Here is a 14,114-nt window from a genome sequence, read left to right as displayed (position 1 = left end):
TCCAAGGCTTCTTGAAACAACTCTAACAATGTTCCATCTCTCAAGAAAGAGTCTAGAGACATAGGTGTGCAGATTTGGAAATTACAGCAGCGCTCAGCTCAGCTGAGAGCAACATACACCTATTTTCTCTCTCTCTCTCTCTCCAAGAAACAAACGCAAATGTACTTAAAAGCAATTTGGGCTATCCTGTTTGACTGCCATCTCACTAAAATGGTTGAAGGACTTCAGGACAATGTTCTGCTCCTTAAGGCTTCTGAAGAACTGTCTAGAGTGTGCTTTAAGTAAAATGCAACTCAGTTTTAAAACACAAGTAAAGAAAAACATTGACTCGAAATGAAATGTGTGTCCCCCCCCCCCCCCCACACACACACGTGTTTCTTTTCAGATACCAGTACACATAAGCATAATAGTAAAAAAGCGCTTTTGCTTTCTGGAGAACCACATATTAAAAACAGGCAGGGAACCTTTGGCTTTCAAAAAGTATAATTTAGATACTGCCCACCCCCCCCCCAGCACTTACCTAAACATCATATTTCTTTAAGATAACTGAGGTAACTTCCTGTTGTCAAATAAGACATTCATTATTATGCAATATTATTTAAGCTATTGATTTTCATTATTGTTGATCTTGAGACTTTTCATTTTCATGGGATTCTGAAATTTATGAAGGAAGGAAGGAAGGAAGGCAAAGTGTGGAAACAGAATCACATGTAACTTTTCTGTTTTTAAGTTTTTCCTTTCTTTTGGAGGACTATGGGGAGATGGGGAATTGTTTGTTTTTGCTTTTTGAAAAAGTCTCCTCCTGTAGCCCAGGCAGGTTTTTAACTTACTGTGTAAGTGAGGTTGGCCCTGAACTCCTGATCCTCCTGTGTCCTGCTCTTGAGAGGTGGGATTACAGGCTTATGTCACCAAACCCCGCTAATTAGGGAACTTTATAAAAATATCTTATTGCTATTCGTAAATTAATTCTACATCAAAAGCCAAGTAATTTTCTGGTCATGAATAGTAATCATGCAAATTCTCTTTACCAATAATGTAAATATTGGCTACAGTGTATATCAGATATATTTCATTTCTTCGCCTTTAAACAATCTTGCCATTGGACATCTTTGACATCATTAACAGTATAATTAATTCTTCCAGTTAGTAATGAATTTATCTCTTACCTTTTAAATAAAATAAAATCACAATAGCCATAGAGAGTGCTTTTTTCCATAAGTTACACGGTGTGTAGGGGTGGTGGTAGTTTTCTTTTAAAACAAAAATTTGGTGTTTTGGTTGGTTCAGTTTTGGTCTCTGGGCTACAGCAGGTGTGAATCTGCTGACAGTCATTAAGGCTTTTTCACCTGTTCTATTCCCAGACCCCCGCCCCAGTCCTTTAAGGCTTTTTCTCAAAAAGAAAGAAAGAAAAAAGAAAAGGAAGAAAGAAAGAAAAAAGGAAGAGAGACTGACTTGCACACACATTCACAATTTAGAAATACTGCCTTCTTTTCCAACCCTCTGTAGCCAGTATCAAAGCCAGACAAGCGCCCCAACAAGGTCTTATTCCCCTGACTCTTCAGAGCTTCAGGGGACCCAGAACTCGGCTGAGGCGGCCCAGCTGTCACCCCCAGGCCCCTCACCCGTGTCCGCCAAGGGCAGGCCTTTCGGTCCTCCCGGGCGAGCGGACGGACACCGGCTGCGCTCGGGACGCGTGGAGATTTCGTTGAGCTCCCAGGACGGACGTGTCCTTGCTGCTCGGTGCTCCAGAGTTCGGGCTCCAGAGGCCGCTTAGTTGGGGCTGACGTCTGCGGGCTCCAGCCTCTGACGCGCTTCGGGCAATCAGAGAGGGGTGACCCAAGGACGCTTTCCAACTCCCCCAAACCCCACGGGGGTGGCTGCGGCCCGCTGCCCCGGAGGGCCCGCGCGCGTTCCCGCGGCCCGAGCCTGCGCCCCGGCGCGCGCCCTCGGCCCTGCGCCCCCCGGGCCACCTCGGTCGCCCTCCCCCGCGGGTCCTGCCCCAGGACCGGGGCAAGCACGTGCCCGCTCCTCCTCGAAGCCTCGTGCTGCAGGCGTGCTCGGCGTCGCGTCTGAGCGCGGGCAGCGGAGGCCTTGGGCGCCAGCGACGCCCGGACCCACGCCGGCCGGCCCTACGAGGAAAGTTCACGACCCGCCCGGGCCAGCCGGGCCGACTGACGACCGCAACGAACCCGAGGCCTGCGGGCTCCGTCCGAGCCGCGGCTAGGCCCAGCCTCCGGCTTCTGTGCCTCCCGGCCTCCGGACCCTGTAGAAGCCGCGGCTGCCCCGCCCCGGGCCGCCTGGGACGGGACCTGTGGGGCGGCCGGGGCGACCTCCTGAGGCCTCCGTCCCAGCCTCCAGCCCCGCTTCCCGCGAACGCGCGGGGCCCGCGGGCCAGGGGCCAAGGCGCACGAGGCAGGGAGCAGGCCCGGAGCGGCCTTGGCGGGGGCAGCCGGCCCCGGAGGGGTCCCGCGCGCCCGGGTGGCTCTCCCTCCGCCCCGGGGACTCAGTTGGAAACCCTGGGCCGGAGCCGGGCCGCCGAACTCCAGGTGGAAGGGACAGTGTTCCCACGGCCAAGGCTCCAAGGCCTCGCCGCCTCGTGGGCGCGACCCCTGGCCCCGCACCAATGTCACGGGCTAGAAGCAGGGGCTGCCACTGACTCCGCGGGCAAGTTTTCGTTGTCTCCTTATTTCCTCCCGGCCGTGGGCACGGCGCGGCTTCTGGGCCGCACACTCACACACATCTCGCACAGGAGCTGTCACAACAGTCTGGACAGTTCTGAGCCCCGAATTTTCTCAGGCAGCGGACTTTCCCTTCAGTTTAGTCTCCCAAGTCCTGTCCCAGAGGCCGAGCTGGAAAGGGTAGCCACCTACAAAGGCCTTCGGTACCCCCCTAGACGGAAGGGGAGCTGTCCTCTCCTCATGGCTGCAGGCCGGGCATCTTCCTCCTCTGAGGAAGTGAAACTCGCACTGGTCAGTTTTCGTTTGTATGTTTTAATGAAACTTTACGAAAGATAAATAACTGGACCGTTTCTGGTGCGAACTAATGGTTTAGAAAAACTCCTTAACACGTGGTTGGAATTAGGATCCTACAGTCACCCTGAAGCCACCGGGGGAAGCTTCTCCACTTCAGGACACAGATTTTTTTTTAAAAAAATCATTTTTTTTTTCTTCTTGGCTCAGCTCGGCACTACAGCGGCATGCTTTCCCGCCTCCCGACCCTCTTCCCCTCCCCCTTCTCCCCCTCTTCTTTCTGGTGCTGGCAATTAGGGTGAAGAAATCAGTGCCAGGCTCCTGCCTCCGAAGAGAAAGGAGCTGTTTCTGGAATTGAGTCCTGACACCTGTCTCTGTCCTAGATGGCAAGAAGACGCGGGGTCAAAACATTGAAGAGAGAGAGAGTCCGGCCGAGAGGGGCACTCCCTATAAGAGCGGTTTTTTGGGGGGGACTCCCCTTGCCATGACTTCCCGCCTTATTCTTCAGCCTCCAGCTTCGCGCAGGTCATTAACACGCAGGTTATTAACACAGATTTCCTCCCTTTTAATCCCCTGAGACCGAGACCCGAAGCTGGAATTAGAAGAGCAACGCTGACAAGCCATTCATTAATTTGCTTTTATTTGCGGGAAATAATGTAGATAAAGAGGAAGAGGAGACGGACTGCCTTACATCTCAACAAGTAATTTGTGATCTTCACATCGGACAAATCAAATTTACAAATTACTTTCCCACCTACTGGACCAAGCGGCCAAAACCAAAACTGATAGGTACACAGGTACTCAGCGCAGATCTCGGAGAATGAAGGTTCACTAAAAACTCACCGAACAGACAAGGGTGTTAGAGAGAGAGAGAAGGAGAGAGAGAGAGGAGAGAGAGGAGAGAGAGGAGAGAGAGAGAGAGAGAGAGAGAGAGAGAGAGAGAGAGAGAGAGAGAGAGAATGAATAAATTGGACCTGGAACTCGGGCTCGGTTTGCTTTCCACAATGTTGTAGTTTCACCTTTTGTGTTTGTTTCTAAGCGGAAGCTTTGATATTGTGCTTAGACTGGCTAAGGGTCAGGACTGCGACCTGCCCAGCCTAGCCCAGACCCCATAACCTGACTTAGCTGTTTCCTTCACTTCCGATCCTCCAGCGCCCAGCTTCCTGGAACCAAGCGGGTTTCTTTAATAAATACACAAAGGGAGGTGTGAAGAGGGCAGGACAGCTTTGTAACAACTGAAAAATAAGAACCGCCATAGTTTGAGAAAGAGAGGAACGGGAACAAAGGGGAAATATTTTTTGCTTCTGTTATATATATATGTGTGTGTGTGTATATATATGTGATGAATATATTTTAAAGTTCTGTTTCTTGGACGCTAAAACAAGAGAGATGCTCAGTTCAACCAACAGCAACTAAAAACTTTAAGTGGTCCCTGGAACGGACCTGACTATGTACAGCATTCCCGCTGAGGCGGAAGCTTGAATCAGTCCAGCGCAGGGCAGGGAAGGAGGCTGGGGCACACTCCTCCCGCAAGCCTGGCCCAGCGCTCTCCACTGGGGAGACGGAAATGCTGGAAGCTCGGGCCTGCAGATGGGGAGCTGGATCAAGGGCAGCTGAGGGGGCGACAGTCTGCTAGGAGTGGTGGGTTTGATTTGGAGGAGTGTGTGTGGACGCACTCCAAACGGTAGATATACGCCAGTTAGTGACTTCAGTGTCCAGAAAGAATAAATAAAACTGTTGAGCTCAAAACAGAGAGGGTCAGAGCGAAGAGCCTCAGAAGGCTCCAGGTGCATAAAAGCTGTCCAGAAAGACTTGGGGGTGATGCACGAGTTGAGGGGGAGAGCATACTGCTATCCCGTGAAGAAACTGAGGGCCAAGTAGGAAGGAGAACCGGGCCCCACCTCCAAGGGGGAGAAAGGTCTGCACCCTCCACCCCAAGCAAGTGGCACACAGACTGGAGCGGCAGTGCAGGCAATGACATCTTTTGGGGGAGTGAAAATTAAGTTTTGGAAAAGCCAAGGCAAAGGCGGGCGGTGCAGCAGCAACAGCAACAGGATGGGGACCACGGAGGGCGCAGGTAGTTGCGTTTCTTCTCCACTTCCTTTCCCTCCTGGGCTCACAAGACTTGGAACCGCCACGAGGCTTGGTCCTTATAGTCCAGACAGTCGGGAGAGTTGAAGTTGAGTTTCCAGGCAGAGGAAGCAGCAGCAGCGGTGGGCTCCTTGTAATCCAAGCAGTCGGCAGAGTTGAAGGCGAGCCCAGAGCCTCCATAACCTTGGTGGTGGTGGTGGTGGTGATGGTGGTGATGGTGGCCTGAAGACTGGCTTAGTGGGTGGTGCGCGTGCGGGTGGTGGTGGTGATGGCCAGCCATGGAAGAGGGTGCCATGGGGCTAAGCTGGTGCGGGTGGTGATGAGAGTGCATGGGCGTTAGGTAGGAGCTGCAGTCTACACCGCCAAAGTAAGAAGAGGAGGGCGCGGGGTAGCCCTGGCCATAGCTTCCGCCCTGGCCATAGGACATAGGGTAGGAGGCCGCGGCAGTGGCCGCACCTGCGGCTACCGAGCGCTGCATGCACGAGGCGTTGCTCGGGGCGCCCAGTGGCTCTGGCACTGATACGGATGCCGGCGCAGAGCCCGGCGAGATGGAGGCCGGGCTCCAGATGGACGAAGCAGTAGGCGTGCTCAGAGAGGACGCGGCTGCCACCGGGTTCCCACCCAGGCCCCCGGCCGCAGCAGCCGCCGGGTTGGCGGAGGCACTGGACGCTGAGCTAGACGAAGAAGCAGAGCTAGACACGGCGGGCGGTGTGAACTGGCCGCTGCTCTCGGAACCCGAGCTCTCGCGCACTGGAGATGACTTCTTCTTGACCGGCCGGCTTTTCGTGCCATTCCCGCTCTGCTGCTGCTGGCGGCACTTGGCGCGGCGGTTCTTGAACCAAACCTGCAGTAAGCAGGGTGAAGGAGAGGGGATCAGGGGGCTGGCTGGTGGAGCTCACTACTCCTCCGCCCCTCGGACTCACACCCCGCCCAGGATCTCGGGAACCTCTCAATCCCAGCCTCTACCCCTCCCAGTCCCCCGGCCCTGCCAGACCTTGTCCCCTCCCCCGCACGTGCTAGGTCCCCAGCTCTGGCTCCCTCCCCCATCCTTCTGTGCAAAGCCCCCAGTCAGCCTCCTCCGCTGGAGGGATGCGCACCTCCCCAAGCCCAGCGCAACTCTGCCCGAGGGCGGAACGTTTGTGTCTGTCCAGCCAGAAGTTCAGCCATCTCTAAGCTGTTGCGGTTGGCTGCTTCCCCGCAGCCCTGTCTTAGTTTGGAGGCCCTGTTTTCCTTGAAAAGAGCTCAGGAAACAGCGGAAAGGTACAGAACATCGGAGTGTAGGGCAGCTACCAAGCCTGGGGCCCGAGGGGTTTTACCAAGTCGGCTCCTGGAGACTGGAGTTGGGCAGGGCAAATATTTGGGTGGGAACAGAAGCAAAGCTAGAGGCTGAACGGAAGCAGCGCTCCAGTAGTGGGGTTTTTCGAGAAGGAAGCTTGGGTGAGATTTCCTTGGGCCTTTTGGCTCCAGGTGGGATACCAAATGGAATGGCAAGTCATAAACTCGCACTCCTTTGGAGAGAGCCTGGGCACGGGGCATTGCATTCCCAGGCCCTTCTCGAGCTTTCCGGAAAGGTGAGACAAAAGATCGTCGAGAAAGAATTAAACTAATCAGAACTCAATTTTTCTGAACGTTTCATCTCAGAAATAGTAAAGTCAGCATCTGGATTTTGCTCTCGGCGTCCACTTGGCTGCAGAAAACTCCTAACCAGACGGATCTAACTGCGGAGCACATTCCCAGGCAGAGAGCACTCGGCTGTGGCCAAGTTCCATCTTGCACTTTTAGAATCCCCGGGACGAAGGGCAAGGGGAAAGACAAAGGCAGAAGCAGAGCTAAGGCCTCAGTTCTGTAGTAGCCAACGAAGTAGGACCATTATCGAACCTTCAGAGAAAGTTACATCCAAGGAACATGGCTGGCCTCCCCCAAACCAAAAAACCCAAACAAACAAACAAACAACCCCAAAACGACTTTCAATATTGAAAGCGCACAAGTGACAAGGAATTGATACTGGGCTCCAAGCCATTTCTCTTAATGTTGCCCCTTTTACCAGACTGACGCCCAGCGCTAGGGGGAGTTGGAGAGGGGCTGTGCAGTCAGTGAGTGGGCCCCAACATCAGACCGCCTAGGCCAGATCTTTCCGGACCGGGTCCAGCGTCCCTACCCTAACCCTAGAGCCCCAGGAGCGCGCACCTGGACTCTGGACTCTGGCAGGTTGATCTTGAGCGCCACCTCCTCGCGCATGAAGATGTCTGGGTAGCGAGTCTTTGCGAACAGCGCCTCAAGCACGTCCAGCTGCGAGCGCGTGAAGGTGGTGCGCTCCCGTCGCTGCTTCCTCGGAGTGGCTGCGGGGACATGCGAGAGCGCCTGGAGTCAGCGGTGGACCATGAGGACTGGCGCTTGAGGCCACGCATAGGTCCTCTGGTAGGTTCAGAACCCCCGCCATAGAAAGAACAGGCCGAGCTCCGAGGAAACGAAACTTCCCTGGCCACAGGTGGGACTAAGTGTACGTATCCTACTAAAGGCCCCAGTCTGGAACTTTAGGGCCTTCACCCTCCCTACCTCTCAAGCGGTTAAAAACAACGCCACCCTTTCCTTCTCATCTCCCCAAACCCCAAGCTGAGAGGCAGAAAGTATAACAGAGGTGGGCAGAAACAGAACCAGGGGTCACTTTCCAAGAGAATAAACGCAAGTAAATACTTAGGATCTAGAAAAGAAACCCAGGGCTCAGCTGGAATCTCCCATCGCACCTCAAGAGTTGGGCCAAGTCACTGATCTTGAGGGCTCTCTAACTAGGGAGAAAGAACTGCTTCTCAGGAAAGCTAGACATAAGAAAAATTTGGCTATGTTAGGCCCTAGCGAGTGTCCAGATTCCTCATGAAATGTTGACACAGGGAAGGGTTTTATTTTTAAAATAGCAACCGAGGGAAAAAAATCGGGGGGTGGGGTGGGGGGTGGGGATAAACATGCCCTCCCTAGCAAGTGGGACTCCACGGGGAGCCAGGCTGCAGGCACCACAAGCTCAACAGTTGTAGCCTGCAGTTTCTAAACTGCCTGAGCAGACTTCGACTCCAGATCTAGGCAACAGGCGGCGAGCTAATCACCTTCCTGGGTCTGTTTGGGGACAGTGTGGGCTCAAACTTCAGAGGATGGAATCTCTCAATATTTACAGAGGCTTGGGGGTAGGGGCAGAGGGCCACTGCTCACCAGGATAGCCCACGGAGGGATGCAGGAGGTCCATGGCAGGGCCAGCTAGGCCCAGCCCGTTCATGCCGTATGGGGGTTGTTTGAGGTAAGACATCATGCTAACCGCCGGGTGGAGGCGCCCCGACGGATCCAGGGGGCCTGAGGCCAGGAGCAGTTCAGGGCTCCCACTGCGAAGTCCTTCAAGCTGTTTCTTCTGGGGGCCTGGCCTAGGGAGACAGGAGACACATGGAAACCTTCACCCGCAGTCAGCTTGGCTTTCAGCTCCTATAATCCTTGAATGGGGAGGGGGGCGCAAGCTAGGCACAGCAGGCAACCCGAGAAATGTCTCCTCCTTTAGCTCAGCAGCCATCCAGCTTCTCAGGAAAGTAAACTTTTCCCACATCGTTCCTTCCTCTTTTAGGGCTTGACAAGGGCCAAAGACACTCCTCGAGTGTCAACAGGAAGGAAAAGTTAAAGCGTGATCAGGCTGAGGAGGTGAGAGCCGGGACCGCGGAGGGTGCAAAATCCCAAGTGTAGTCAAATTTTTTTAGTGCGGCGGAAGCAATTTGCTCAAGCAAATGTTCATTTGGCGCCGGGAGGGCAGGCCGCACAGAGATACAGGGTTATTTCGTTTAGTTTGAAATGTTTTTGAAAGAGGAACAAAATAGCAAGCAGTACAGAGGCCCAATGGTGGGTACCCCTTGGATCTCCGAGGCTCACTGGCTACGTCATTTCTTCCAGGGCTGCCTCCTACCCCAGAGCTTGCAATCACCTTTCTGTTGACCTCTCTGGGCCCCTGACGCTAAGAGATGGCTGAACAGGAATCCCACCGCACCTCCAGGGCAGATGCGGCCCAGATCAGGCTAAGGCGGCAAGAAGACTCCAAAGGCGCCACAGTAGAAGTGGCAGTTTCAGGACGCCGCCCAAGGTCAGGGGTACCTCCGAGATGGTCACCCCTCTCTTCCTTTGCCCGCGCAGGCCGGGCCTTCTTTTTACCAAGTCTGCTGACTGAACACACCACGTCCCACCAGGGTTTGATAAAGGATGGCCAACCCAGCGCCCCAAACATGCTAGGGATTTCGGAAGGCCGAGCGTGCCAGGTCGCGTCGCTCCGGCCATCCTCTCTGAACCCGATGGAGAGCAAGGAACTAGGCCTCAGGTTGTAAAGCTCACGCACAGCCGACCTGGGAGTACAAGGCTCGGCGCAGACACTGCGAGCCCACGCAGCCCTTCTCCAGCAAAAGAAGGGGTTCTAGGGGTACGACTGGGACCGGCGGGGGGCTTGTACTTACACCCCGTTCTGCCAAGACCCGAGGATAGGAGATTCCGGGGAGAAAGGAAGGTAGGACTAAAGCAGCTTCCCATCCCAGCTCCTTACCCCGCTTCAGTCCTGGGGGACCCGTAGCCTGGACTGAGGGGGGCCAGCGAGCACACAAAGCGGAGGGGAACGTCCCATGGCGCTTGGGCGGAAGGGCCACAGGCCAGCAGCCACCCCGGCTCTGCCGGGCTGCGGCGTGAGTTTTCCAGTACTTTCGTGTAACTTAGCACCCCAGCTCCGCAGCTTCGGAGGAGGCGGGGGAGGGGGCGGCCGGCTCCCGAGCGGCTTGGGGTCCCCGGGGCAGCCAAGGGGCGCCCGGCCTCTCACCCCAGCCCCGCCCACCTGCCAGGGACCGAGGTAGCGGGGTCGATTCGAGGAGGGGGAGGCGAGAGGGGCCACCATGGTCCCCGGGTGGCGCGCGGCCCGGCGACTGCCTCCTTACCTGCCCTCCGCTGCCGCGGCTCTTCACCATCTACCTCGCGCCCTCACCGAGACCCGGCGGCAGCCAACCTGTAAAACGGAGGCGCACAGGTATTACCCCGGCGGCGGGGCTAGGACCCCAGGCTTTCCTCTTTCTCCAACTTCCCTCTTCCCGTCTCCTGCATTTTTCCAGGAGCTCTGTGCGTGTCCCTCCAGGTTTCACTTTATTGCACAAACACTTTGTTTGCAAAGTCCCACATGCTTTTCCTCCCAAGACCTGGCCTCGCCCGGGACCCGGGGGGGTGGGGTGGGTGGGTGGGTGTTCGAGGGACAGAGTTAGGAGGTGGCTTGCGGTGGCAGCTGCACTTTCGGTGCAACCCGTAGGCGGTAGGGACTGGAGAAATCCTGCATAGTCACTTGGCAAACTAAATAAATCAAGCAATTTACCTTGTCGGAGTGGCTTGTCTTGCTCGGTTGTTTAGGTGATTGGAAATGTAGCCTGATGAAGATTGATCACCTTTCTACTGCCCTCCCCGGGTATGTGAACGCGAGGCGAGTGCGTAACGGGGCTCGGCCGCCAATAGGGGGCCTAGAGCGGACTGAGTGACAGGGAGCCGGGCAATGGCAGCGCGAGCCGGGGTTACCTCCGCGCGCCCCCGCCCTCCCTCGCCCCCACCCCCTCCCTCCCCGCGCGCCGGCCCCGCCCCGGTCGCGCGCTAACTCTGGGGTTCGGGTGGTAAATTCCGTTCAGAACGAGTCGAGAAGGGTGAAGGCAGCGCTGGAGTCGCAGGCGCAGAGGGGGCCCCGGGTCCCAAGGCTCGCCCGGGGCCCCCGCCCTCCTCTCGCCCGGGCCGCGCTCCGGAGGAGTGGCGTCAAGCTGCCGGATAACCAGTTCCTGCTCGCTCGCGCGCGTCGCCGGGCTCCGCCGCGCTTTGGGCTCCAGGCTTCCCCGGGCCGTGGACTCGGGGCGTGCTGGCCCCTGGCACTCCTCGCTGTGACCTGGGCCCCAGCGCCTCCTCCTCTGCTCCCCACAACCAGCGGCTCGTGCGGGCGCGGGCTACAGAGAGGAGCCGGGGGTGGGGGTGCAGCTCTTGGCGCGCAGGGCGCCCCGCGGCGCCCCGGGACTCTCGCGCCCAGAAAGAGCACGGGCAGGGGAGGCGCCGCCACTCCCCAGCTGCTCAGCGCCTCCAGGGGCTCCCAGGCAGTCCCCTCAACGGTGTTCTCAAGTCCTAAAAGCTTCCGAACCGTTGGAACTCAGACACACACACACACACACACACACACACACACACACACACACACACACACACACTCGTATGGGTTTGATAGAAAACTTTCTTTTTCACATTCTGTCAGTCTTCACGTCTCCACCTACAAGGGACAGTCTAGTGGAAAATGTGGCTACACACTCCGACTCCCCTCCCTTCATTTTCTACACCTTACTGGAGGAGCCTCCTGGAAACGATTTCCCCGGATTGTTCGTACTGACAGATCCTAGTTTCCAGCCGAATAAACTTGCTGAGATCGTCTACCTGTGTGTACTTTCCAAAGCGAGAGGAAAGAATATTTTCGGCCCAACCCCGAACAAGGCATTTTTTTTTTTTTTTTACATGGCAACTCCTACTGAATACTAGGGACCACGTTTACATTTGCTAGTCCTTTCTCCTCATCTTCTCCCATTCTCACCCCAACAAGCGGGTGAAAAGTTTGAACCACAGTATGTGCGTGGGTGAATTCGGCAGCCGCCGAGAGCCAGGGAGAGAGGAGCACCGCGATGCCCAGGCCGTGCGGTCCGCTTCGGTCGCTGACCGGGCGCGGGGCGACCAGAAGGAAGGGGGGAGCCCGCTGAGTGAAAAGGGGCCGCGACTGCCGCTCATCAAAGTGCTTCTCCCCTCCCCCACGCGACACTTTTCTTTGGAGTCCGAATAAAATACGGTAACAGAATATGACGGAGGGCACACTGTTTCCTTAACTGCTTCTCAAAGGACCGAGAGATCTTCTTAGGACCTTTAATAAGGCTTTGGTCGGTTCTTTTGTTGGTCTCTCAAAATCAACTCCTTCTAATTGAAGTTGGAGCTGAAAGCGAGCTAATGTTCAAAGAAAGTGGCCGCCAGACTAACGAAATTACATTTTTTTTTGAACGATGAGGGAACATCTAATCAAAGGGGCAGGGAAGGAGGGGTGTGAGAGGGGGACTACGGAGGAGAAAAGGAGGTTTTACAAGATCCTTCTCTGGTTCACAAAAGTCAGCGACACGGGCGCTTCTCTCCAGAACAAAGACACCGCGGCCCATTCACAAAAGCGAGAGAAAGAGAAAGCAGAATAAAAGAACGCGGGGAAAGGGGGGAATGAGAGGGAGACAGATAAACCTGCAGGCAGAAAAGAAGCAGCGCAGAGGATAGCGCTGGCCCGAGTGAGCACACACCTTAAGCTCTCAGTCCCTACCAGGAGTAGACCCCAAGGCAGACGGACGGTCAGGCTCAACCACCGGGACCATCCTGAGTTTAAAAGAAAGAAACGAAATACACTCTTGCCCCCTGTTCCGGGGAAAGGCGCAGGCTACGGTGCACTAGTTTGGCGGGCAGGAAAACGTTGACGTCCTGGGGAGTTCACTGAAGGCATCCCTGTCCCGGTCTCCCGGCTGTGAGCCTGGGTTGGCCCTCTGGGGCCCAGGGCGCACTCCTGGCTAGAAAACTGCTACTCTGGCCTCTTCGGGGCAGGCTCGTTGGCAGTCTTAGAACCTCGCCTGGGTCAGGCTTGACGAAGTGGGGCGGCTGTACGCATAGGAATATTCCTGCGAGGTCCCCAAGGCCCACCGCGCAGGATCTAGTCCGTGTGGGTTCCTGACGCTGTCCCCCTTCATTCTCTGGGAAGTGAGAGAGAGGTATCTAGTGACAAGGACCGGACCCCCCTGGGCCATGAGACTATTTATCTAATCCCAAATTGGAGGCGAATTTCCTTAATGCTCATCCTGTAAAATCTTGGGATTAAGGAGAAAGAAGAGGGGGGTGGAAGGGAGGAGAGAGAGAGAGAGAGAGAGAGAGAGAGAGAGAGAGAGAGAGAGAGAGAGAGAGAGAGAAGAGAAGAGAAGAGAAGAGAAGAGAAGAGAAGAGAAGAGAAGAGAAGAGAAGAGAAGAAGAGAAGAGAAGAGAAGAGAAGAGAAGAGAAGAGAAGTTTCTTGAATTCAGCTCAGAGGATTGAGGCAGCTTTTGCTAGGCAAATGTCCAGGTCATGGACACTGGACCAGAAGCTTCGAAGGTTCTCTCAAAGGCACAGTAGGGACAGCATTGGAGAAGGGCTGATGGTGGTGGTGGTGGCTCAGTTTAAGGCCCATCGGCTGGGTGCAGCATCTAAGTGATCTCACACCCACTGACTCTGGAAACACTTGGGACTGGGAAGGGGCTTGGACTCCCGGCTAGGATAAAGTTCTGCACTCGCCCTCCATAAACGCTCCCATCCCCCCCCCACCCCCCTCCCCCCCCGCGGCCCTGTCCCATTGTCTCTTCACACTGAGCGGGTTTCTAGATCTTCATCCGCTGGCCAGCTCGGTTCTAGCTTGCCTTAAGGAGCCGGGCTCCGGGCACTGTGCTGAGCTGCGGCAACGCGACTCCCAGGCTGCGGCCCAATCCCACAGTCCCGGTCTGTGCTCCGCCGCCGCTGAGGGGCGTTCGGGCGCTGCGGAGGGAAGCCCCACGAGGCTGGGAACCAAGCAGAAGGGGCCCCCAATCACTAGCAAAGCTAGGGGAGTTTTGTCACTTCGAAGGTCTCGGGTAGCTTGAGAGAAAGGGAAAGCGCCTTTCTGAGAGGCCCCTGGAAAAGGGAAGGTTTCTCCAATCCACCCTAAACGGAGCCCCAGGATGCTCCGGGCGGTGAATTTCCTAGTACCGGTTTACCTGGGTTGGGTTGGGTTCCGAATTTTCCCCAGAGAGCAGCAACTTGCTGTTCTGCCCTCATAAAGAGGACAAAGACTGATTTCATTTAGTTCCAATAACTTCATCAGAAAGAAAAAGAAGAAAATTCTTTTCCATCAGGGAATTGTGGCAAGTTTTTACCATTTTGAAAGACGAATAATTGGAAATGGCAGCATACTTTTTGAGTGAAGTGAGTGCCTGCGGTGTGTGTGTGTGTGTGTGTGT

The 14,114-nt window shown here is 55.6% G+C and overlaps 1 protein-coding gene across 1 annotated transcript; it reads right to left on the bottom strand.

Annotated features, from left to right (window-relative positions):
* Window positions 1–3,592: 3,592 nt before the first annotated feature.
* Window positions 3,593–10,550, bottom strand: Otx1 (orthodenticle homeobox 1). Its single transcript, XM_034509528.2, has 5 exons — window positions 10,426–10,550; window positions 10,001–10,068; window positions 8,262–8,467; window positions 7,248–7,399; window positions 3,593–5,904 (listed from the first exon to the last, which is right to left on the bottom strand). Exons 3-5 carry the CDS (start codon window positions 8,356–8,358, stop codon window positions 5,086–5,088), a joined length of 1,068 nt encoding a protein of 355 aa, XP_034365419.1. The 5' UTR covers window positions 8,359–8,467; window positions 10,001–10,068; window positions 10,426–10,550; the 3' UTR covers window positions 3,593–5,085.
* Window positions 10,551–14,114: the final 3,564 nt, after the last annotated feature.

The sequence above is a fragment of the Arvicanthis niloticus genome, chromosome 7 (genome assembly GCF_011762505.2).
Source record: "Arvicanthis niloticus isolate mArvNil1 chromosome 7, mArvNil1.pat.X, whole genome shotgun sequence".
Classification (NCBI taxonomy): domain Eukaryota; kingdom Metazoa; phylum Chordata; class Mammalia; order Rodentia; family Muridae; genus Arvicanthis; species Arvicanthis niloticus.
The sequence above is the reverse complement of the archived record's forward strand: the minus strand, read 5'-3'. Positions and strand labels throughout refer to the sequence as shown.

What these genes read in the sequence shown, in the direction of transcription:
- Otx1 (XM_034509528.2), bottom strand. Translation starts at nt 8,358, where the DNA reads ATGATGTCTTACCTCAAACAACCCCCATACGGCATGAACGGGCTGGGC. An exon ending in TCCCTCCGTGGGCTATCCTG is followed by an intron (nt 7,400 to 8,261) that starts GTGAGCAGTGGC and finishes ATGTCCCCGCAG; the next exon opens with CCACTCCGAGGAAGCAGCGA. An exon ending in TGCCAGAGTCCAGAGTCCAG is followed by an intron (nt 5,905 to 7,247) that starts GTGCGCGCTCCT and finishes TGCTTACTGCAG; the next exon opens with GTTTGGTTCAAGAACCGCCG.